The following is a 26,685-nucleotide window of genomic DNA, read 5'->3' as shown; positions in this document are numbered from 1 at the left end:
ATACTGGCGACGAAGTTGGGATCCTTTGCAAGCTGAAGAAAAAGCTTTAAGGACTTACCCAGGAAGTCCTGAGGAGGGGGAAGATGGCATCAGCGTCTCAGCCTGCCAGTATAGCGTCGCTGGAGGGTGAGCTCGGCTAAAGGACCCTTTCCCCAATAGCAGTTTGCAGAGGAGCTAGTGGTGAAGGTTGTAATAGTAAGATGGCGAAGATTGGCCATTTGTCTAATTTTGATGTCTCACACCCAGAGAGATGAAATTCCTACGTTGCAAGGGTGGAGAATTACTTCAGAGTAAATCAAATTAGAGAAGATGGCTTGAAGGCTGCAACTCTTTTGTGTGTCTGTGGACAGGAAGCTTTTGAAATCGCTGAGAATCTGGTGGCCCCTGCACCTCTGGAATCAGTAACATTTACTGACTTGAAGAAAATGTTATAGGAACACTTCCAGCCAAGGTTATCTGTTATTGCTTGGAGGCACGCGTTCGAGCAGAGAGACCAGAGGCCGGGTGAATCTGCTGCGTATTTTATTGCAGCCTTAAGGCAAGCAGCCAGACCTTGTGAGTTCAAGGATCTGGAAGAGAGGCTGTGAGATGGCTTCGTATGCGGTTTAAGGAATAGAGACTTACAACAGAAGATTTTTGCAAAAGAAGATGTTTCTTTCCAAGACGCGCTACAAGAGGTGACAGCTGAGAAAGCAGCAGGCGGGACTGTGAAGACCTTACGGCTCAACAAGAACCCTCAGACAAAGCCATCATCCATCAAGAGGACACTCGAGAAGGATTGGAAATGGATCCTGAAGAAGAGGTGGATAGGCTTTACCAGCCAGCTGAAAGGAGGCAGAAGGAACATCCGGACAAGGCCCCAGCATCTCTTCAATGCTTCGGGTGCGGAGGATGCCACAAGCAAGTTGACTCCAGGTTCCGCTCTGCCATTTGCAGAGTGTGTGGCAAGAAAGGCCACATTGTATCCATCTGTTTGGGTCGGCAGAAGGTCCAACCTCATGAAGAATTGCGTTTGAAAGATTCCAGGGTCCCCAGCCAACAGAGGGTGGATTTCTGCACATCGCGCAGGAGTATTTTGAAGACAGGGACACACAAGCCCCTTAAGAAGAAACTGTCCATTAATGTAAGGTTGCAAGTGGTTCCCTTATCAATGGAGTTGGACACTGGCTCCGCTCTCTCCATTACTTCTATTAACACATTCAAAAGGATATGCAGCAGCAGTGGCCTTTGAGTTAAACTCAGGCCATCCAATCTAATTACAGATTTTCAGAATTCTATGGTGTGTGTTAAGGGGGAGGCCACCCTTAGAGTACAGCATAAGGATTTTGAGGGTCCCCTAGATGTGGTGGTTGTTGGGGGTGAACATACAAGTCTTATTGGACTCGATTGGTTCGAGGCTCTGGGAATCCAGGTAACTGGGCTGCACCATTTGCAAACGTTGAGCCTCACAGAAGCCTGCAAGGAGTTTGCAGATGTGTTTAGTTCACAGCTAGGATCCTACAAGGGGCCTCCAATTTCGCTACAGTTAGACCCAACCTTCGTGCCCATCAGGGTTAAGCCTAGGAGGGTACCTTTTGCCCTCAAAGGCAAGATTGATGCTGAGCTAGACAAATTGCTCCAGCAGGGCATTCTAGAACTTGTGGACTCAAGTCTATGGGAAACCCCCATAGTAATGCCTCTAAAGGCTAATGGGGACATACGTATATGTGCAGACTACAAGTGCACACTGAATAAGGTGCTGCAACAGCACGTTTATCCAGTGCCTGTGGTAAGTCACATTCTGGCCTTCCTCAAGGGGGGCGCATTTATGTGAAGCTTGACCTGGCACAGGCCTATCATCAGCTACCTGTTGATGAGGCAGCTGCAGAGGCCCAGACTATTGTAACTCACAGAGGGGGGCTTCAAGGTCAAGAGACTGCAATTTGGAGTAAATGTAGCCCCTGGCATATTCCAAAGTGTCATGGAGAGCACACTTCGATGTATTCCTGGGGTCTGTCCCTACTTTGATGATGTCCTCATTGCTGGGGAATCATCCCAAAATTTAGCAGAGAGATTAAGGGCTGTCTTGCTTCGTTTTCGAAAAGCAGGCCTTAAACTAAAGAAGGATAAATGTAAGATAGGAGTCACTTTTACTGACTTCTTAGGATTCAGGATAGATGCTCAAGGCATTCACCCTGCTGAGACTAAATTGCAAGCTATCCAGCAGGTCCCAAGCCCTAAGTCTAAGAGTGAGTTGCAAGCCTTCTTGGGGCTATTAAATTTTTACCATGCATTTCTCCCACATAAAGCTGCAGTGGCAGAGCCATTATTCAGGCTCTTAGACAAGCAGGCTTCTTGGCAGTGGACTAAAGTCCATGACAAGAGCTTCAATGAAGTTAAGGCCTTGCTCACTTCTAATACTATTTTAGTGCATTTCAATGAGCAACTGCCTGTTTGCATCGCATGCGATGCATCTCCTTATGGGGTGGGAGCTGTATTCAGCCATCTGAAGGCTGATGGGACACGGGTCCCTGTGGCCTATTATTCAAGGACTCTGTCTTCTGCAGAGCGGAATTACACTCAAATTGACAGAGAAGCCTTGGCCATAGTGGCTGGCATTAAGAAATGATTTCTTATATGGCCGCCATTTAATGCTCTATAATGACCATAAGCCTCTACTGGGTTTGTTTACCACTAACAAACAGACCCTACATATCATTTCTCCTCGTATACTGAGATGGTCCATTTTTCTGTCAGCATATGACTCTACATTAGTTCACAAACCAGGAAAAGAAATGGTCATGCAAATGGCCTTAGCAGATTACTTCTGAATCAATTGGAGCCAGATCCTGCTCCAGCCATTAATATTCTGTCTATTCAGGAGTTGCCTGAGTCTCCCCTCAATGCTAGGGATGTGGCTGCAGAAACTGCCACTGATCACACGCTTACACGCGTGCTGACATGGGTGTCGTCAGGATGGCCTGACAAGTGCCCAGATACTGAGTTCCAAAGCTTCTGGCACAAGAAGCATGAGCGTTCCACTTTCAAGGGATGCCTGTTATGGGGTAGCAGGGTAGTGATCCCAGCCTCATTGAGGTCTAGAATCTTGATCTCTCTGCATGAGGGACATCCTGGCATAGTCAGGATGAAAGCGCTTGCGCGCAACCATCTTTGGTGGCCTGGACTTGATAAAGCCATCGAGGCCCAAGTGCACGGGTGCCAAGTGTGCCAACAGTCTTGGCCTGAAATGCCTCAGGCCCCAGTACATAGGTGGGAGGAAATTCAAACCCCATGGTCTAGGGTGCATACAGATTATGCTGGGCCCTTTCAGGGGCAATTCTTCCTGGTTGTTGATAACCATTCCAAGTGGCTAGAGGTTGTTTCTGTTTCCTCCACTACTACTGCCATGACCATCCAGGTGTTGAGAGGAATTTTTACATCACATGGTCTTCCAGATGTTTTGGTTTCAGATAATGGCCCTCAATTTACCTCTTCTGAGTTCCAGGCTTTTCTTCAGGCCAATCTGATCCGGCATGCAACATCGGCTCCTTTCCACCCATCCTCCAACGGACTGGCAGAGAGAATGGTGCGCACCACCAAAGATGCCCTCAAGAAACTGACTTACAGTAACTGGCATCACAGGTTAGCAGATTTCCTTCTTGCACACCGCACCACACCATGCACTGCCACAAGGAAGAGCCCAGCTGAACTCTGCTAGGGTCGCTGACTAATTACTAAACTGGACAGGTTGCACCCTGACCTGGTGGTTTCACAGGTGTCACAACCGCAGGCACCTAGGAGACTCCAGGTGAGTGATCCGGTCTGGGCAAGAAACTATGGGCCTGGTCATCTCTGGGTCACAGCTGTGGTCTGCAAGGTCTCTGGGCTGTTGTCATATGAAGTTGCCTTGGGAGACGGCCTTGGAGACTGGACTCTCACCCTTCCGCTCCTGGCTCTGCTCTGGTGGGGGGAGGAGGATCATAACATTCATTCTGGGTCACAGTTTCACAGGCCTAACAGGCCATCACTAGCTGCTACTGAGGCTATTTGGGATTCATCCCAAGGTTCCGCAAGTGCTCCTAACAGGAATTCACGGGATAGGGGGTCATCCCACACATCCATAATTATTCCAGACAGGGAGTAACACCGGGGGTATCCACAGTATTCACATATGTCAGATAGTGCTCCAGACAGGGAGACTGACCTGGGGTATCCACACAAATCACAAGCAGCAAGAGAAAAAGAATTCCATCAGGGACGCTTGCCGAATTCCGCAATTGCTCCCAAAAGGAGGTCACCAGCAAAGGGGGTTGCCATGGAGGTGACTCCTGACTCTGGCACCTTGGGCATGTGCTTGGGGGCCACAGAATACTGGGGCACTTCCGCTACCCAGCCCTCTCCATCTGCTGGCCTTGGGCTTGAGGGACAATGCTCCCAAGAGGGGTCCATTGTGCACTCGGGAAATTCCACCCCTTCATGGTATGCTGGCTTGGATTTAGAAGGTCCAGCCAGCCAGCAGCGGGGCAGGTCAACCAGGTATTTGGGGCAGCAAAGTCCTGGCCTGCCTAGCCTGGTAGGGAATTTAGTTGCTATTTAAGTAGATCTTTGGGGCTCCATATGCTAGTTTATTGTTAAGGCAGAGCATGTAGTTACTGTTTTGCTGGTGCTAGGAGTGAGCCTCCAGTCAGTGAAGAATTTCCCCAAGATTTTAAGATCTTTGGACGGGAAGTGGTCTGCCACCTCCATGTGTTTTTCTTGTACTACTATGGCTAAATCATCAGTGTATCCAAATTTGCATACCCTGGTCACTGGCATATCTGATATGTATAAGTTGAATAATGTAGGTGCCATTACAGAGCCTTGTGGGAAACCATTGTTTAATCTTCTAAACTTACTTATGTTGTTTTCTGTTGTTATCTAAAATACCATTCAGCATGTTATTAATTAGTTGATAGAGATTTTTGCAGGGGATAATATGGCACAGTTTGTAGAGTAGAGTAGGGTAGGGTAGGGTAGGGTAGGATAGGATAGGATAGGATAGGATAGGATAGGATTCTTTATAGGCCAAGTGTGATTGAACACACAAGGAATTTGTCTCTGGAGCATAAGGTCTTAGTGTACATACAAGCAACAAGTGATAAATCATGAACATAATCATAAAATACAATCATCATAAAGCATAAGATACAACACTCAGTGATAGTCATAAGATACTAAATAAAAGCAGTCAACATAAATCATAAGATACAAACAACAAAGTGATAGTCATAAGATGCTAAAGAAATAGAAAATAGGAAAAATGAGAAGGATAATATTAATACAGCCCTACTCCATGGTTTGATATCGTAGGGCATAAGACAGTATTATGGGAATTAGTTGTTCAGCAGAGTGATGGCATGGGGAAAAAAAATCTTTGTGTCTAGTTGCTTTGATGTTCAATGCCCTACGTTTTGAGGGAAGAAGTTGAAACTGTTTATATCCAGGATTTGAGGCGTCTCTAGATATTTTCACAGATTTAACAATCCATCCTTCCAAACTATGTCATATGTCACAGTTAGGTCTACAAACACTGCCATGGTTTTGAGGCTTCATTGGAATCCTGCTTCTGTTAGGCTTAGCACCTGGTCTGCACAGCTCTGGTCTCGTTAAAAACTGGCTTGTTCCATGGGCAGATGCTCATCTGTTATGGGACCTATCCTGTTTGTAATTAATCTTGCTAGGAGTTTGTAGCAGGGGCTCAAAAGGGCAATTGGACAGTAGCTTTCAACTCTGTCTTGTGGTTTTATTAATGTTTTACCAGTGGTGGGATTCAGCCAGTTTGCACCACTTTGGCAGAACTGAAAGCTAATTTTTTGTTGCCCAGGCCCAGAATGGACTTCTGGAAGCGGCATCCACACAGAGAACCGGTTGTTCACATATTTGAATCCCACCATTGTGTTTTACTATTAATATTTACTAATGACCACTCTTATTTCTCAAAATGTCTGGCCTCTGGAGCTGAGAACTAGCCAAGAACACTGAAGTCATTAGCATATAACTTCTGGGGGGGGAAACCCATACAATCGAACTCAGTGACTTAAGTCAAGCAATGCTATTATAATTATCCAGAAGGAAGCAGAAAACTCTGATTTCAGAAAAAATATTTCTGAAATCAGAAAGAAATATAAATTACATTCCATAAAAACTATAGATCTGAGACAAAGATAACCTTATCATTAGGCAGAATGGACAATTTGGGGTGTGTAATGAAATCAGTTTCTGGAACTGAGGCTTAGCTTAAATAAGTTTCTAGAGAATGACTTATTTCAAAATTGTGTAAATCCACTGAGGAAGAAAAGATTATAATGTATTTAATTATCCCTGTCATTGCATCCAACTTATCACTTAAAAGGGATAAGCATAAGACCATTATAATTGCACCACTGCATTCTGTAACTTTTGGCTTGGTTGTTATCAGTGGATCTCCAGGCTGTGCTCTTATTTACAAAGATTTTTCTTTGTGTGAGAGAAGGTTCAACATTCTTACTGTGATAAATTTGTTATTTTCCCACATAAAGGCAGGATTTTTTTTTTACTAAAGGTTCTATGTCCCCAGGGTTGAGCAAAATCGTGGGAAATTTGGGGGGGGGGAGGAATCCTGCCCATGCAGTTTTCTCAGATGGATGGGATAGCCACTGCCACCTTCTGGGATTTCTTTCAACTTCTCAGGCTGGATTACAACCCTGGGATTTTCCAGTAACACTAACCTGATCCAAACCTACCAGTCTTTTTTAAAGATCAGTCATCATTGCCTAGATGCTGCCATCTACACAGCTCTTTTGGGTAATACACAGAACCAAATCTGACTTGCCCCTTTTTCCATACTTAGAATTAAGGATCTGGTCTCCCAAGAGGATTTTCAACCTCTGAGGCCTCTGCCCAATAAATGTATGATGAAACATTTGCTTCCTGTTTAGCAGGACCTGAACTTGGCTTGTCACATTTATTTTCTGCATTCAAGGATCTCATTCCTTTGCTTTTGTAGCAGGATGGATAGTTGTGCTTTTTCTGTTACTTATTTTTCCCCAAACTTGTAGCATCACTGGCTTCTTGGGTTTTTTCTCAATTATATCTTAAAGTCTGTTTCAATAATGTGCTGTTTGACAGCCATTTGATATATTCTAGCTGAGATAACTATTACCAAACAGCAAGAGGACAACCGGGAAAGACACAGACCAGCCAAAGCATAGTCAAGTCACCGTTCTGAGTATGATGTGTAGATCACAACTAACTAGTTTGTAGAGCACAACTAACTAGTCATGAAAAATGCTGACTAGTTTGTGGCTCAGCCTGTCATAGAAGCATAGACAGAAAAGGATAGACACTGAATAATCGACCACTTGCTGAAGCTGGTTATGCAGTTAAAAAATAGTTAAGACAGCTGCTTTCCTCTGCCTAGTGACCTGGTTGGCGTTGAATGCAGTAACACTTAAAGAATTCATTTTAACTTCATTGTACCTCAGCTTCCATTAAGCTGACCTTTGGGGCTATGTATTTTCGCTTACAGACAGCCTTGGGATTTCAAAGTCAGACTACTATTGTACTTATTGCTTATTGCATGATGGAGGCTGTGTGGAGAAAAAGAAAATACATCTTTGGAAAGCTCTGAATGGACATCCCTGTCAAAATAATATTTGATTCTGACTTCTGGTTTGCCATTGTGGCTGCTGCAGCTGCTGGAAGGTGAGCTCCATCTTCTGCATTCGGTTTTGCTCTGCTGGGGGATCCTGGAAAGGGTAGAAAGTCTCCCTGTAGGGGGAACGAGCAATGAGGGGACCCCCGCTTGATCACGGGAGGGCGGAAGCCTTTCCGCTTGATCCAAGGCAGCCCTCCAAACCAGCAGAGGAAATATGGCCCATCACTAGGTTGCAGACAGCTGAAGTCAAACTTACTACCAAGCACTTTGAAAGCAATGTGGATGAAACTGGGTGAGATCCAATCTTCTCTTTACCCTAAGTATTTTTCTTTTCCTGTAAAAGCTGCCTAAAGTATCTTTCCCCTTGTGAAGAGAGGGGAAAGGGAATTTCTATCCTGCCCTCTAAGAATAGTGGTGATTGACTACCCAGGGGAATTAAAGTATTAAAAGAACAACTTTAATCTAATTAGATTTATATGTTTCTGAAACTTGGGGACCAAAAATGTTCCTATTTTTATTGGAGATTTGCTTTTATCTACAAAAAAGAAATAAAATTGGAAAAAGGATTATAAAAATTTTGGACTTAAAAAACCTTAAATAGCATCAGTGACATCTTGTGGTGAGGTTTGGTATTACAACTTGTTATTTCCTAACAGAGATTTGGCTAGAAGCCCGGACCTTAAATAAAACTCTTTTGGCCTTGGCACCACCTGTGAGAAACTCAGCTGAAGAGAACAGCTGGGCAGCATAACTGGCCTACTTGAACTGTGAATGTAAACCTTTACTGACTTTCTGAATTATATGTGGGGAATTGCCTTCCTATCTCTTTATTTGAGGAATATTGGTTATTATATGAGATGATGAAATACCTTGGACTATAAAATCTTGCTTGGCAAACGACTTCTACTATAAAGACTATTTATAAACATGTGAAAGAGATGGATGAAGACCAGGAAAAGATCCTTTCCATGTTGAAAGCAATACATGAAACCATTCTTTCAGCTTGTGATCAAATAAGACCTAACATAAAAGATCAAGATGCCAGCTTAGATACACAAATCCAAACTCTGACTACAGCCAAAGAACTAACAATGCAGAAGATAACAGAAGAAGTGGAACAATCAAATATTAAGACAGAGGACTCAATTGACCAACAAATACAGTTAATGGAAAATCCAGAAAAGAGAGTGACTATACTGAAAAGGGAAAAGATTTTCTATATAAATCAGAAGAAATTTGAGAAAGAAAAAGAACAGATTAAATGGAAGATAGACATATCAGGGCATTCATGGGGAATTGGAATAATAGGGAGACAACTTTATGAATACAAATGGGCTAGTTTTTCCAAAAAACATGGCAATTAAATGGTCTCTTTATTTCAAATAATATATATAATAATAGAGGGAGATCTATTTGACGATCCAAAAGCACTGATATGGAAGCCTAGTTGGCAAAGGAAGAAAGCCAGAATAAGTCTGAAGAAAATTGGGGTTTTGATTTATTAGAGGGGATTTCGTATTATTAATTAGAGAGTTAAAGGGAGAAGTTGAGATAAGGGGAATTCTGGTCATTAGATTTAAAATATTTGGAAATTAGTTGAAAATAAGGATTTTATCTGTTTAATATTTAAAAATTAGACCTAAAAGAATACAAATTATTATGAATATGTTTGATTTATTGATTAACCCAGGTAATATATACAATGGTTTTGATTTATTAAAGGGGATATTGTATTATTAAGTAGATGATTTAATATGATGGGAAATATATAACTTTTAGGAAATAGAACAAGATTATATTCAAATAGATAAAATGTGTATTTTGGATATTAGATTCTGCTATGAATTGAGATAAGGGAAATCTTGATTACCTAAAATCTGAAAGTTATAAATATCAAATGTTAAATTGGAATATTGATGGGAAACTAAAAATTGGGAAAAAGTTAATAACAGGATATGGATTGTTTATGAAGATTGAATGTAAAAAATAATTAAGATACATATAAGCTAAAATTTATTGATAAATGTAATAATGATGTTTTTGCTGAGTTGATATAATAAGAACCGTATTAGCTTAAATACGAGACAGTAAATGTTAAGGGAAAAAGAGGGGAAATATTTGATGTTGTGACTTGAGATTTGTACTAAGGATTTTGTTATTGAACTATTGATTAACCCAGCCACCACGTTGCTTTTTAAATACTTAAATGGAAAATTGGAAAATTAAGAAAATATTATAAAAATAATATTTGATTCTGTGTGAAGAAAGCAAATTGAATACAGAGTGCATTGGGAAATAAAAAATACATCATAGCTAGAGCTATTGTCATTAATAGGGTTTTTGCAATATATTGGTAGCTATTTCTCTAGCAATTTTCATTCAAAGTCTATATTAGCTTCTATTTATTTCTCTGTATTATTAGCAACATTCATTTGTGTCAAGTAAATTCTGAAAATGACAAAGCAAAATATGTTCCAAGCATGATTTACAGTGCCATTTTAGGCCAGGGCTTTTCAACCTTTTCAGCCATTGTACCATTTTTAGGATATGGCAACATCCGAGTACCACCAGTCGCCTAGCAAGGTGTCAAAAACTTGATGACCAAAAAAAAAAAAAAAAAAAAGGAAAAAAGTGATAAAATACAGGTAGTCCTCGACTTACAACAGTTCGCTTAGTCACTGTTTGAAGTTACAATGGCACTGAAAAAAGTGCCCCCCAAGCCACAGCGGAGCAAGACACCTGCCTGCCCGCGCAGTGGCACTCTTCCTCCTGTCCGAGGTTTTCATTGTTGTGAGCATTTCTGTTGAGGATTGGCAGCGGGGGTGGGGTGGGGGGTGTTTGGTTTTTATTCCTCCCCATCTGCCGGGTGGTTGCAGCAGGTTTTGGTCACTTCACATGACCCTGGGACACTGTGACCGTCATAAATATGAATCAGTTGCCAAGCATCTGAATGTAAATCACAAGACCCTGGAGATGCTGCAACATTCCAGCTGATCGGCGCTTCTTCTGGGCTCAGCGGAAGTGCCAGGATCAGCACCAAGCTCCAGCTTGAGCCTGGCGCTGATCCTGATGCTTCCACTGAGCCCTGACAGCCCTGCAGCTCCAGCCTTCTCTCGCTCAGACTTGTGTGGTGCTGCCACTGGTTAAGCTCATTCCCCTCCCCTGCTAGCACTTTTCTAGGATGGTCACATACTACCTACCAGGTGCCAATGTACCACAGGTGGTACTCGTACCACTGGTTGAAAAGCCCTGTTTTAGGCAACCTAGCCAAATAGTGAACTATCTGGACACAGCCACACACAAGTATAAATATAGTCTTGTATTAACCTCTTGAAAATTTTTTACACAATATAAAATAACATGAAATCAATAAACAAAAATAAGGAATGCCTGATATAATGAAAGTGTTATGGTTCTGGCTAATGAAACACTTCAAAGAACTTCCAGGCATTTATCTTCCTAAAAGTCTTTTATTGTTGCAAAATGTTGGCACAGGCATAGCGGAAGGATACTAAGATCTAAGTTCTCTTCCTCTGAGCAGTTAAATTATCAGCATGTTCCCTCCCTAAATTAGCCATCATATATCACATTATCCAATTAGTGTAAAGGTCAAAGGTTTTCTTCCTCTTTCTTTCCGGACTTTACCCCCACCCCCCTTCTGCTCTGTATTAACTCCATAAATACCAGACAATTCTGCATATTGTCAAAAGCAAGAATATACAATATTTGCAGCATTGACAGAAAGACAAATAATTTTCGATCCATACTACTTGTTTTACTCATAAATTCATTCCCTCCTATGTATTTTAAACAGAATGCCTTCAAAATATACATCAAAATACTATTTAGAGTAATATTTCTAAATGTATTTTATCTCAAAATAATGCATTTCTCAATATGATTTAATGCAGCTCCTGGCCTACAAAATGCATATTGTAGAACATTTACCAAAAAAATCATACTAGTTGAAATTCCAGTTAGTGCATTATTTTATTGTTATTGAATTGGGTGAAGCTTTATTGGAATTCCCAGAGATTATATAATTCTTTAAACAACCCTATTGGGTAGATAAGGAATTCTAATTCTCCAGATTGGGGCATGCTGATTGTAGAGAATGAGTGACCTTCTTCTATGGATACTAATTAGAAAAAGGAGTTATTAACCTAGTGCCCAGTGCTGCTCATCCACCAATAACACCAATATAAGTGCTGAAGGAAGGTACTATAATTTGCGGATTTTAATGCGACATAAAATCCTACCAGTCCCTTGGCATCTACTATACTACTTCATTATATTTCACTATAGTGATACTTTGGCCTGCTTCCCTTCAATCTAAGTGGGAATCTGTGTTGTATTGGGAATTGCACTGAAATGGAATAAATCTCACCTGTTACCTCAATATACTTAACAAAACAATGAGAATAAATTGATTAAGAGTGAATAAGTGCATTTGGGAAGGAAAGAATGAAAGAAGGAAGGAGGGACAATGTTTTATTTGCTTTATTTAGATATATTTTGTAAATGAGTATGAATTTCTTTCATGCAAAACAAAGAGGCATGTCCTTCAGTCTTCTACACTGTCAGTTGTTGGTCAATTGTAGTTGATTAAGGGTTCAATTAGCTACTGAAGGAAGTATTTTAATCTGTCTGTCTCCAGACACCAGAAATGCACAGTGATCATATCACAAGGACATTCTTGTAAATTAGAGGGTGGTGGATACAAAGAAAGTATTTTTTCTCAGCCTGCAAATTGCTCTTTTTGTATTCTTAAATCAACATAGAACTAGTAATCTAGGAGAAAGTTTTCTCCCCTCTTATAAAATCATGGCCCTTTGTATAGAACAGGAGAAGCATTACTCAAAAGCTGTGCATATATATTGATATGCAGAAGTCCCAATTTCATTTTTTTTAAAGAAAAAGTGACAAGCCAGCCACATAGATGTCACCACCTGCACTCTGTCTCTGTCATTTATCCACAGGATGAGACAATCTGAGCTTTTTTCTGTCATCCATATGAGCCGTGTATGATTTATGTGAACTGGTAGGGTACATTACAATTTAAACCACATCTGCACATGTAGAGTGTTTGCAGATGATACCTAATATATAATGATGCTTCATTCAGAAAAATTTATCAGAGGTTCAGATAATGATATTATCTTTTAATTATCCATTTTTGTTGCCCTTCCTTCCCTACGTTTTTTTCCTTCTTTCCATTTAAAATTTTAGTTTTATTGTAAATAAATAAAATAAAGAGACTGCAAAATCTGCAGTCTGATGTTCATAAAGGGGCTGCTTCATGTAAGTCAGGAAGTTACTCTACTGTAACTTTTGACTGGAAGAACCACACCCAAAGATTTTTCACTTGTTAGCAGCTTCTTTTAACTGGAAATGCAAAGAACTGAACCTCTAAGCAACTCAGGGACAGAAGAAACTGGATTTTCCATCTCTCTGAAAAGGAAGAAAACATGGTAGTATGATAATGAAAAGGAAATATGTTATCACATAATAATTATATTCTTCCTAATTTTTCTCCCCTATAAATAATATATCTCAAAAATAATTTATTTCCCCAAATCAAGGAGAATCACAACTGAATTAATTAAATATGCATAAAATCAGAAATAGAAATAGGTATGAACTACGAATTGAATTTTGAATTTATGTCTCTATTTGTGTACATATTTGGCCATTGCATTATGCAAAAATATATTTAATTGCTTTGCATTTGTTCATTAATGTGTAGAACGATGGCTTTATGAGGGATTATGGGCAATAAGCTATTTCAAATAAATCAAATATGCTTCTCCCATGGAGAGAATCAAAGGTAATTTTTACTTTAAAGAAGTTGAGCATCAAGATTTGAATAGCAATAATTTGGGATGTTTGGGGATGAGGGAACAAGGGACATGATTGCTTTTGCCTATAAGGATGAGAATGTGACTCTCCAGTGAAGCAAATCCTCACAATCAGTCTCTAGCATCTCTGATTTAAAAATGAATCTATAGTAAGAGACCTGGGAGAGACCTCACCTAGACTAATGGAAGTAGTAGCAAACTAGATTATAATCTCAATATGAGGCAGCTTTAAATATTCACCAAAAGGTGTGCATTTGTAAAATATAATTATACAAATACAAATTAGAACCAGTTTGATCCAGTTGTTAATGCAACTGGTTAGAAATCATGAGACTATTAGTTCTAGTTCCATTTTAAGTATATAAGCTGGATGGGTGATTTTGGGCCAATTATTGTCTCAGCCCAACTCACATCATACAGTGTGGGGAAAATAGGAGGAAAGAGTGTTAGTTATATTCACTGCCTTAAATTATTTATAAAAAAAACTAAAGGCAGGATTTAAACAATGTAAAAAAAAATCCCCTCTTTTTATATATATGCATATCATTTCCATTTGGTATTCCTTCCAAGAAACTTGCATATTCTAATGCCAGTTGACTTTATATGCATGATCTACGTGGCAGGTCTTACAAGAAACAGATCCATGGCTTTTGCAGGGACTGATAGTATCTGAATATCAAGGATTGGACCAAAAGAGTCATTGGATATTTTGCATATGGCATACGCCAACACACTCTTTAATAAATTTAGCTGCGGTAATGAAATCACTTGCTTCATCAGATTTTCTTCTTTGGGAAATGGGTGTCCTCTATTACCAAATATTGAAAGATGAAACAGGGACAGGAAAGGATGGAATAAAACATCTATCTAGCCAGCCTGCACTGTCAACTTAACAATGGCTTAAATGGTTCGTAAAACTCACAAAATGACTTGGATTGACCTTGGCTTAATATGTATTGCAGAGGATTTTAGTTCAGGCTTTCTTGAAATAGGTGTATCTTAGTCCAGTTTGGATCTCAGATAAAGTTAATAGACTCTAGATCTACTGAATTCATTCAATTTGTGTTTACTATGGAGTCTTGGTGTTCTCTAACCCTGGTTATTTGCTTCTAGATAATTCATTAGACAACGTTATCATTGCTAATGATTATGAGGTTTGCTTCTTAGTTTATATAAAGTAACTTGCTCTGCCAATATGGTGCAGGGAGCAAACCCCACACTCACTGGAGAACAAGCCCATATTCACTAGGATTGATGTTGTTTCCTAGTCAGGTAATGAATCAACTGCAAGCATACAGCCAAGTTCAAAGAGCACCAAGAATAGTTGAATTCTGGGCTACATATTTTCTCTTTTATTGAAATTTGTGTTTAATATATAAATAATCCTCAATTTACAACTAGTCACTTACAAACTGGTTCTTACTTGAAGACAAATAGCATTTCTTGCAGATGTTGCTACTTTGTCATGCTATTGTTTATAGTCAGTCTGTGCAATCTTCTTGCAACTAGTGTTTTTTTTTAGTTTCTTTGCAGAGGCAGCATGTAGTAGTACTACTAGTAGTAATAGTAGTAATATTCTGCTTTCTATTATGGATGAATGAGTGGTGAGGTTAAAAGATACATTTTTTCTGATTATGCATATTTCTGTGTGTGTGCATGCAAGTGTGTATATGTTCAGGTCAATTCTAGGCCATGCTAGAGAAAAAATTTGTTGATTTCATCCTGGTTTCATATCTTTTGCAAGAACTAATTCCAAAAGTCTTCTGAAATAACTCATTTAATACCAGAGCCCATAAGTTAATTAACATTCTTTCTTTTTCAGAGAAAAAGAGGTGGGAGGAATTCTGGGAGTTGAAGTCCATACCTCTTAAAATAGCCAAGGTTGATAAAAAAATTGGCATAGATTTTAACTATCATTCTTCTTCTCCATTTGCAGCAATCAGAATATTTTGCAAATGCTCTACAGAACAGATGCCTTCCAGGCAAATAATTTCCAATATGTCTAGCAGGAGAATCAGATCACATATATTGAGAAAGACAACAACGATACTGCCAGTCAATTTAACCAGGAGCTTAATCTAAAGGACCTTTTCCTCCAAGTATGCCAGTCAATCTGATATCAACAAGGAAACTCAATAAATCACAAATATTTCTCCACAGGAAGCATTTTGATGTACAACTGCCATGTAAATCATAAGATAACCTCATTTGGTTTCAGCAAGAGTCATATGACCAAAGATATAGATGCTTTTGAAAAAGAATGGAATGTGCATACCAAACCATTTGTGTTATGCCTCCCTTATCCCATTTCTGCAGGATTATACTAAATTGTCCCAATCTTCTAAAAAAGTATATAATATGTGATGTCAATATTTTTCTATTTAATCTCTTCTTCCTTCCCTGCAGGCCCTCAGTGCAATGCCTTAGTGGATCTAATTGGGACATGTTGGCCACGCAGCCTTGCAGGACAGCTGGTAGCGCATCCCTGCCCTGAGTATTTCTCTGGAGTGCGATATAATACCTCAAGTAAGCCAGCAGATGGGTTGAATAGGAGCATAAGGCAGGAAGATTGGTTCTTCCCTTGGACATATTGAAGCAAAGACTTAAGCAAATGTTAATGAAGGATGGAACCAGAATATCAGGAAGCACAGAAATGTCAATTTGTGTACTTGCATTAAGGAATGAAATCAGCAGTTTGCATAAACTAGGGATGCTTATGACATGCCTTGACAACGACCCTGTGATTGGCAAGTAGCATGAAGCTTCTAGATTAAACATACTTGATACACAGCTAGATATTTAGGAGTTTTTGCCTTCTGTTCACTGTACTTGGAGCTGCAAGTAAAGCTTTGAATCTATATTCAGCTCCACCAACTGTTCCAAGAGATTCTGAGTTGGATAACCATAGCGCAGCTTGAATTTGGACATACCTTTAACTGATTTTTCTTTATTCATGAATAAACCATTGCTTCATATGTACATATTAGAAAATATTTATTTCTGAAATTCAGGATAGGTTAGAAATTATACAGAGCCTACCAGATCTGGGATGGGAGAGGGAGTCAGAAAATTTGTTCTCATGATAGGAAATCATGTTTGAACACTAGTGAAAAAGAATGGAATTCTCTCATTCTCTAAACACTGTTGAATTCAGCAAAGCTTCAACTTTTTGAACTAAGTATCACTTATAACATGGATTTAGCTAAAAAAAATCCTTTTTTATGAACTAGATTTAAATTTAGGTTTAGATTTAAAAATCTAGTGCTTATAAAAATTAAGTGCTTTCCAAAGTAAGAATTTAACAACTTCAAACTATATTAATCTGTCAATGTCAATGTTAAAGGTTATTTTCCCTGTGTCATTTCACTGGCATTGGCACATTTCACTTTCCATGTTTATTTGTTTCTTAAATTAAATTATGTGCTATGGGAGAATATTTGTAATTTTAGCCTGAATGACTTTTTAAAAAATTCGTCCTGGAGAAGTGGCGAAGGAAGAGGGCTTAATCCTTGTTCATTCATTACTTTTCCACTTTGTTCTCCCCAATGATTTTCCATCTTACAGCAAAATTCAGAGCATTTGCTTGCATGCAGAATGTCACTAAAATCTGAGTTTATGAAAAGAGGGGAACAAACTAAAATATGATAACTCAGAAAAAGGTGATGACTTTTACCTCCTCCTTTTTTTCTGTGTTAAAAACCTTCTTCTGAGGTGAAATTAGGTTTGGTTGTATTTTTACAAAGCAATTATTATCATATAAGCATTAACATCACCCTAGAGTTTTCAGAGTGGGTTTAGCTACCCTTCTTTCCTATTCAATAACCATACAGTTCCAGTGCCATCGTAAAAAGCTAGATCTGGGAACAATGAAGATTATACCTGCAATTCAAAAAGGCTTATATAACATAGAATTGAACATTGTGATTCTGCTATCAGTGCCTTCCCTTCAGGTAGACTACACTAACTTTCTGGTTTATCAATTCTCAGCTGGTCAATAAGAATTGCAACCTTGCCAGAGCTATGAATTCTCAGTAATGAAGGGCAAAGATGCTCTTTTAATGGCAGCATACTTTTTTTCAGTACAGTTTCTTGCATATGATTGTGTTGCATGATACTAAGAAAATCCTAAATTTTGAGGCTGTGGAAGAGAAGGAAATCTTTGCAAAATGTCTAGCTCAGATTATTGTAGCAAGGCAGAGAACTGGCAGGTGTTCATTGGCTTGGAAGTAGCTTACATTTTTATCTCTGGATGCCTGAATTTTGAAAGAAGAAAATAATGCCATGCATTTTCTTTATTTTATAATTCACCCTACTCAAAAGACTATAGATGGATTAGACTTGATCATTTAAAAGCACGGTAATCTAAAATGGTTGCTTTTGTGAGTTGGGCAATGGTAGAGGTGGATAAGGATGAATTAGATGATGCATGTATAATTTGATTTTGGATTAACAAAAAGTTATGAAGATTGTAGGCTCTTTATTATGTCATCATGTTACTTACAGGGAAGGCTTTCTGGAACTCTTGGGAGCCAAAAATAAATGCTATTTTTACAAAATGTTTTCAATTTTTTCTCCAGCATTATCTCACCAGTAATATTGTACTGGAATTCAAATATCATAAGAACAAACATTAAGGGAAATCCTTGCAGGTAGATCTGTTCATAGGACACTTTTGCAATCATTGTTTTGGGTCTGAGGAGAAGTCACATTTATTACAGTCATGGTTTTGGTGATGAATCCCCACTTTAATAAAACTGAAACAGGGTCCACGAGAAACAAGAAGGATGGACCAGCCAGTTCAGATGTATACAAAGGTTTCTAGTATTTTAAGGGGAAAACACACATATACAAGGAAGATTCTCCCTATAAAATGAAACTAAACAAAACTGTCCCCTATAGAACAAATAATTTTAGCAACGCTGACATCACTTGGAAGAGAAGGGATAGTAATAGTGAAATAATCTCCTTTAGCCTAATAATACTAAAGGCAAACCTAGCTTGAACTAAGTATCAGTCCCTGCAAACTGAAGCATGGAGGGCCTTTATCTCTTTGCATCTCATTTTGAGGTTTAATCAAAATATGTTCTGAGTATTTAAATGTGCATTAAAAAAACCTGCATTATGTATTTTTGATAGATCTCCAATGCCCCCACTTACTGTTTAAAGTACAGCATAATGTTCTACATAAATATAAACGAACACAATAGAAATCCAATCAGACTTTGCTGCTCAGTTTAGGAAGATCAAAGATTAGGAGGATTTTGCTTATGTTCCCTATTTAGGCAGAACCTTGAAACTAAAGAGTGATTAGGAGGAGGAATCACTACAAAGGTGCACATACCCACCTGCTGACACTGAAAAACAGCCTTTAGCCCTCATGTTCTGATTTTGGACTGGAGACGTATGGATTTCCAGCAAACAAAGTGATCTTCTTCTTTCCAATGGCTGTTTGGGCAGAATTGAGCATTGGCCCACTTCCCATGTGATCACTGGGGGCTCAATTTGCTGAGGATTAGGGGAAGTATATTAACTATTGTGCTTTTTCTTTGAGCCCTGGCTGTGTCTACTCTATATTGGTTGCATTCTGTCAGTCCTACAAGGCAGACCAGTTCCATGTAGGTCAAGACTACTTTTATTGTAACAACTATAGTAAGAGAATCTTGCCAATCTTGAATGTTTTTCTCTCCCTTTATCTCTGTGTGAATGAGGGAGGGGACAATCTGAGATGTTTTCTCAAATTACTTTCTTGAGTTGGCTCAGGTTCCTCTTATCTAACCATTGCCTTGGTATTCTTTGTATTCTTCCCATCCTTCAAGGCCATTTGCTATGTCCTCTACACAGACCTCTCCAGACACGTGCTTTTCTTTTCACTCCACATCCACCCCTCCCAACACTCCATCTCTCCTACATTTGTCTTCCACATCCTCTCCCACATAATATGTTTTACTGTATTTTTGCCACTTTTCAAAAGTCTTTTCTGGAATGGCTCTAGCTTATACCCACTTAACTTTTTGACTGATAGCTTTGGATTGAAATGTGGGGGAGCAGCATCTATTCTTATTATGAAGCTATATTGTGGGTGGAAATCAAGTGTTTGTTTTCTCCCTTCAAGGAAGGACAGTAGCAGCAGCAGCAGCACTCCTGTCCCATTCCTCACCCACACACCCAAAGCAGCTCAATATATAGAGGCTTTAGCGTTTCACGACCCTCCCATCTCTGCCATTATTGTTTCTGAAGTGCTTGAGAAAATGCAGTGAGCCAAAAATTTATTCTGAGGGGTGAAAAAGTAACTGTTATAACATGGAAGTGGCTGGATAGTTCTTTCTTCTGGAATAGGCTTCTGATTTTCAATCAAGGTGACTGCCCAGGCTTGTTTCCTGTGGTGTCCCTTTGAAATATCAATCTGATCTGATCCTGCTGAGTTGTTTTCAAGATCAGTCGAGGTCACGTAGGTGCTACCATCTAAAAAGAAGACATTATTTCCCCTCCCTTTCATCTTAACCTAGACCAGTGGTTCTCAACCTTTGGCTCGCGACCCCATTTGGGGTCGAACGACCATTTTATGGGGGTCGCCAAACAATGCGATCCGCCATTTTTTCCCCTCAGGGGGCGGCGCCGCGCATGCGTGCCACGCATGGGGGCGGCGCCACGCATGCACACTGCACATGGGGGTGGCGCCACGCATGGGGCAGCGCCGTGCATGCGTGCTGCGTCCTTATAACCGGGGTCGCCGTATAAAAAGGTTGAGAACCACTGACCTAGACATTCCCAATTTCTGCAACCGTTCTTCATAAGTTTTAACCTCCAGTCCCCTAATCATCTTTGTTGCTCTTCTCTATACTCTTTCTAGAGTCTCAACATCTTTTTTATATCGTGGTAACCAAAATTGGATGCAATATTCCAAGTGTGGTCTTACCAAGGCATTATAAAGTGGTATTAACACTTCACATGATCTTGATTCTATTTCTTTATTTTTTTTAAACAAGTTTTATTGGTTTTTTAACTTTTACAACGATGCTCGAGAAACACCGTGGTGATGGGTTAATCAATCATCCAAAAACAAAATCATATATAATATATATATACATAAACTCAAATTAATACATTAGACGTTCCCTCTTTGTTTCCCTCAAATAGTATAACATATTTAAAATAATCCATTTCTAGATTACATTTATATAGATCCAAATCCTGTTTTTAAACTTTACTAATTTACAATTACCATAATCCAATTTAATCTTAAATAAACATATTATTAGCATTTCGGGTACCTCTTCTAAAATACACATAATATTCCAGCAATAACATTCTAATATTTCCAAATGTATTCTAATTCTTTAAATCATTAATTTTATCATAAATCTCTCTTATTTCTTCTTCCACTACAAAATAATTATCCTAATTAAGATAAAAATATTACTCTACTCTATGTATATATAGTCTATCAGTTAATCTATTTCTATAACAGAACAAAACAAAACAAAACACAAAGTTATTTCAGTCCATTAGGTTGGATTTAAATCTCATCCAAATAATTATCACATATAATTACACAAAATATCATCTTACTAAGTTGACATACTCAATTAATTGTTAGATCAGTCCAAATTTCTGAAGCCTCTTCCATTTTCTTATTCTCGTTCCATTACAAAATAATTTTCATACATAAAATAAACATATTATTTCAAAAAGTACATTCTTACTCTGTTTCACATATATATTCTACTAATCACAAGTTTTCCTCTCGCTTCTAAATCTGAATCTTAAACCTTAAATCAATCTGTATCTCTACAAGACCTTTTTAACCTATTACACGTAATTTTAAGTCTCTTTTTTTCAGTATTATTCTGGCTTTCTTTTTGTGCCAAGCAGGTTTCCATAATAGAGCCTCTATTTCAGCAAATAAGTCTCCCTTTATTCCTTGTGATGTCATTTGGGTCAATGGAAGACATCCCATCCTCTGTTTTAGGAGCCTGACTCCTTTTTAGTTAGATCCTTATTGCTTTAGAAATTCAAGTCTCAATGTTTGGTTCAGCTGAGTAAAACATTCAGTTGTATCCAGTTTTATGATTAATAGTTGGTTATCAAAGTTATCATCATTCTCAGTAAGTTGTGCTTGTACATCAATTCCTGTTATTTTTGGAGTTGTATGTAGTTTGATTAAGGTTACCTTTTGATCCTCAGAAATCTCAATAGGATGCTTATGAGGTAATATAAATTCTTCTTTAATATAGGTTAATTCCTCTTCTGGTGTATTTTGGCCTATAGGATAATCAGTTGAAGTCTGGAAGTCAGTTTGAGGGTTTGTAGTAAGGTTTCTGACTCTTATTTCTGCGTCATCTCTTTTATTTTAGCACATACTTGCTCAGTGGCTTCATTATTTTTTTCCAATATAAGTTTACAGTTTAGTTGTAAATAGGGTTTCTCCATTTCAATAATAGTTAGAAGCAGTCCTTTCATCTTTTAGTGGAGGCTATATTTAATAAAGGTTAACCAATGTCCATCCCCACCATTTCTAACAGCTGCATCAACTTCTTATCTTTTCCCTTTTATAACAATTTGAAGGGCAAGCCAATCTCATCTCCAAACAGAGGCAGGCAATTGCAGTATTATGTTTCACCACAGGATGTTCTCAGTGAGTTACAGAATCTTTCACAGACACCAATAAAATGAATTTTCCCTTTTTTTTTTTTTAGAAAAAAGCTCTATAAAAAGGTTTTTTTGGGACCCCAGTTAGAAGTAAAATATAGTCATTAAAGTTAGTTATTCTGTCCTTTTATTCAGTGCTTTTCTTCCCACACAAACAAACGCCACTCTCTCAGGGCAGGGAAATAGTTCCAAGAGGACTTTTTACAAGCAAAGAGAAAAATAGGATGAAGAGAGGAAAAGGAAAGTGTTGAGTTCTCCATTCGCATGTGAATGATGAAGACACATGATGACACCTAATCAATGCTTTATTCTCCTACTGCAACTCCAAGCAAAAGGCACGCAGGCCTTTTTATAGGGCTTGAACCCTGGACAGAGTGAACCAATAAGAGTTCTTCTTCCTTCGCACCTGCACATACTCACAAGGCTGGCGCCTCTCTGTCTGGTCCCGGGCAGCTTTTAGAATGCCCGGGACCATTTGCAACAATTCTGGGCCTGCTGAGTTTCTTCATCAGGCCCAGGACACAACACCCCTCCCCCCTGGATAGAACACACACAATTCCACTTTCTTTACAATCATAATAAAATAAAATAAATTAAAAGAAAATAATAGCCTGCTCACATGCAGACACCCTTCTTCTACTAACAAAGTTAGCCAACCAACCCACTCTCTAATGCGGACTTCGCGTGTCTATCTTCTACCCCACAAAGGTCCCATCTCCTCAACCTAGACCTGTAAAGTTCCTTGTATTGACAAGAACCTCACATATTTGCCTAGATGCTTAGGAGGGGCCTTAGCCCATTGTGACCTACGCAAGGTTAGGGAGGGTGCCTGGCCTGTCAGCTCACCTGCTCGGCTAGGCAGACCAGGACTTGTTCTTAAGGGCACCTGGCCTACCGGCCCGTCTGTTGGGCTCCCTAGACCAGGACTTTTATGCACAAGTTTTGCAGGTGACCCCTGGTGAGGCTTGCCAGCAGAATTGCCAGATCTCTCCCCAGGCTCTGTGAGAGCAGCTGAAATTCCCCAACCCTCTGAATTGGCTGAGGATTCTCCAACTACTCTGGATGGCTCCAGGGAACTTAGTCCCTTGAGCCCGTGACCAGTCTCGGATGTGACCTGCATTGCAGGTGTGCCCCAATACTCCCAGTCCCCTGTGGTCAAGGTGCAAGAGTCAGGAGCTGCCTCCATGGCAAGCCCTATCTCAGGTGAATTCCTGTCTGGAGCTCTTATGGATACGCATGACTCCCTGTTCGGCGCAATAGCAGAACTCTGAGGATGTCCTTGTACCTCCCCTGGCAAATCCCTAGCGACCTGCGGTACGTCCCAGGAACAGTGAGATTGTGTCTCATAAGTTTGACCTGAAGTGTGACTTAATTCCTAAGTCCCCCTCCCCACCCGAGAGCGGAGGCAGGGGCAGAATACACAGGGGACAACCGCCAATGCAGTTGATTGATGTGATGCCACAGGACGCGGCCATCTCCCAAGGTCACTTCGTATGATAGAGGTCCAGAGATTTTACAGATGACAGCAGGAATCCACAGATGACCAGGAGCATAGTTCCTAGCCCAGACCGGATCACCCAAATGTAGTCTCCTTGGTGCCCGCAGATGCGACACCTGTGAAGCCACCCGGTCTAGGTGCAACCTGTCCAATTTAGTAATGAGTCTGCGACCCCAGCGGAGTTCAGCTGGGCTCTTCCCTGTGGTCGTGCAAGCTGTGGTGTGGTGTGCAAGAAGAAAGTCAGCTAACCTGTGATGCCAGTTACTGTAAGTCAGTTTCTTGAGGGCATCTTTGGTGGTGCGCACCATTCTCTCTGCCAATCCATTGGAGGATGGATGGAAGGGAGCCGATGGTGCATGCTGGATCAGGTTGGCCTGAAGAAAAGCCTGGAACTCAGAAGACGTAAATTGAAGGCCATTATCAAAAACTAGTACATCTGGTAGACCATGTGATGCAAAAATTCCTCTCAACACCTGGATGGTCCTGGCAGTAGTAGTGGACGAAACAGGAACAACCTCTAGCCACTTGCAATGGCTATCAACAAGAACCAGGAAGAATTGCCCCTGAAAGGGCCCAGCATAATCTATATGCACCCTAGACCATGGGGTTTGAGTTTCCTCCCATCTATGTACTGGGGCCTGAGGCATTTCAGGCCGAGACTGTTGGCACACTTGGCACCCGTGCACTTGGGCCTCGATGGCTTTATTGAGCCCAGGCCACCGAAGATGGCTGTGCACAAGCACTTTCATCCTGACTGCTTGAGGATGTCCCTCATGCAGAGAGATCAAGAGTCTAGACCTCAATGAGGTGGGATGACTACCCTGCTACCCCATAAAAGCCACCCCTTAATGGTGGACAGTGCATGTCTCCTTTGCCAAAAACTTTGAAATGTCGCATCTGGACATGTGTCAGGCCATCCTGACAACACCCATGTCAGCACATATGTAAGCGTGATCAGTGGCAGTTTCAGCAGCCACGTCCCTAGCATTGAGGGGAGATTCAGGCAACTTCTGAATGGAAAGAATATTTATGGCAGGAGCAGGGTCTGCTTCTACATGAGTTAAAGGCAATCTGCTTAGGTCATCTGCATGGCCCATTTCTTTTCCAGGTTTGTGAACTAGAGTGTAGTCATATGCTGACAAGAAAAGGGACCATCTCAGCAAACAAGGAGAAATGATATGTGGTGTCTGTTTGTTAGTAGTAAACAACCCTAACAGAGACTTATGGTCTGTATAGACCGTGAAATGGCAGCCATATAAGAAATCGTGAAATTTCTTTATGCCAGCCACTATGGCCAAGGCTTCTCTGTCAATCTGAACGTAATTCTGCTCTGCAGATGACAGAGTCCTTGAATAATAGGTCACAGGGACTTGTGTCCCATCAGCCTTCAGATGGCTAAGTACTGCTCCCACCCCATAAGGAGATGCATCACATGCGATGCAAATAGGCAGTTGCTCATTGAAATGCACTAAAACAGCATTAGAAGTGAGCAAGGCCTTAACCTCATTATAACTCTTGTCATGGACTTTAGTCCACTGCCAAGGAGCCTGCTTGGCTAAGAGCCTATGTAACGGCTCTGCCACTGCAGCTTTGTGTGGGAGACATGCATGGTAAAAATTTAAGAGCCCCAAGAAGGCTTACAGCTCACTCTTGAACTTGGGGCTTAAGGCCTGTTGGATAACTTATAGTTTAGCTTCAGCAGGATGAACGCCTTGGGCATCAATCATGAACCCTAAGAAGTCAGTGGAAGTGACTCCTATCTTGCATTTATCCTGCTTTAGCTTAAGGCCTGCTTTTCGAAAACAAAGCAAGAGAGCCCTTAATCTTTCTGCTAAATTTTGAGATGACTCCCCAGCAATGAGGACATCATCAAAATAGGGACAGACCCCAGAACTACCTCGAAGTGTGCTTTCCATGACACTTTGGAATATGCCAGGGGCTACATTGACCCCAAATTGCAGTCTCTTGACCTTGAAGGCCCCCCTGTGAGTTACAATAGTCTGGGCCTCTGCAGCTGCCTCATCAACAGGTAGCTGTTGATAGGCCTATGCCAGGTCAAGCTTCGCAAAAATGCGCCCCCCCTTGAGGGAGGCCAGGATGTGGCTTACAACAGGGACTGGATAAGCGTGCTGTTGCAATGCCTTATTCAGTGTACACTTGTAGTCTGCACATATACGTATTTCCCCATTAGTCTTTAGAGGCGTTACTATTGGAGTTTCCCATGGACTAGAATCCACAGGTTCTAAAATGCCCTGCTGGAGCAATTTGTCCAGTTCAGCATCTATCTTACCTTTGAGGGCAAAAGGTACCCTCCTAGGGTTAACCCTGATGGGCGTGATGGTTGGGTCTAACTGTAGCGAAATGGGAGGCCCCTTAAGGGGCTTGTGTATCCCTGTTTTTAGAATGCTCCTGCGCGATGCGCAGAAACCCACCCTATGTTGGCTGGGGATCCTGGTACCTTTCTGAAGCAATTCTTCCCAAGGTCGAACCTTCTGGCAACCCAAACAGACGGATGCAATGGCGGAGCGAAACCTGCAGTCAGCTCGCTTGTGGTGTCCTCCGCACCTGAAGCATTGAAGAGATGCTGGGGCCTTGACCGGATGTCCCTTCTGCCTCCTCTCAGCTGGCTGGTGAAGTTTGTCGACCTCCTCTTCAGGATCCACTTCTGATTCTTCTCAAGCGTCCTCTTGATGGATGGTAGCTGTTTCTGGAGGATTCCTGGTGAGGCACAAGGCCTTCACAGCCCCGCCTGCTGCTTCCTCAGCTGACACCTCTCGCAACGCATCTTGGAAGGAGACATCTTCCTTTGAAAAAATCTTTTGTTTTAAGTCTCTGCTCCTTAAGCCGCAGATAAAGCCTCTCCTCCAGATCCTTGAACTCACAAGGTCTGGTTGCTTGCCTTAAGGTCACAATAAAGTCTGCAGCAGATTCACCTGGCCTCTGGTCTCTCTGCTCGAACGCGTGCCTCCAAGCAATGATGGATAACTTCGGCTGGAAGTGTTCCTTCAACATTTTCTTCAAGTCAG

General features: G+C 40.5%; 1 protein-coding gene across 2 annotated transcripts in view; it reads left to right on the top strand.

The window, feature by feature from the left end:
* Window positions 1-26,685, top strand: part of LOC120316066 (corticotropin-releasing factor receptor 1) — a 106,362-nt gene that overhangs the window by 50,705 nt on the left and 28,972 nt on the right. Inside the window, exon 3 of one of the 2 annotated variants that reach the window (XM_039361241.1) lies at window positions 15,919-16,038. The exons of the other annotated variant lie outside the window; for it this stretch is intronic. Within the exon in view, the coding sequence (XP_039217175.1) occupies window positions 15,919-16,038 (120 nt within the window). The remainder of the gene's footprint in view (window positions 1-15,918; window positions 16,039-26,685) is intronic. 2 annotated transcript variants of the gene reach the window in all.

This window comes from Crotalus tigris, unplaced genomic scaffold, assembly GCF_016545835.1.
Source record: "Crotalus tigris isolate CLP2741 ecotype Arizona unplaced genomic scaffold, ASM1654583v1 scf7180000019221.656610, whole genome shotgun sequence".
In the NCBI taxonomy this organism is placed as follows: domain Eukaryota; kingdom Metazoa; phylum Chordata; class Lepidosauria; order Squamata; family Viperidae; genus Crotalus; species Crotalus tigris.
This window is presented reverse-complemented; position numbering and strand designations above follow the sequence as displayed.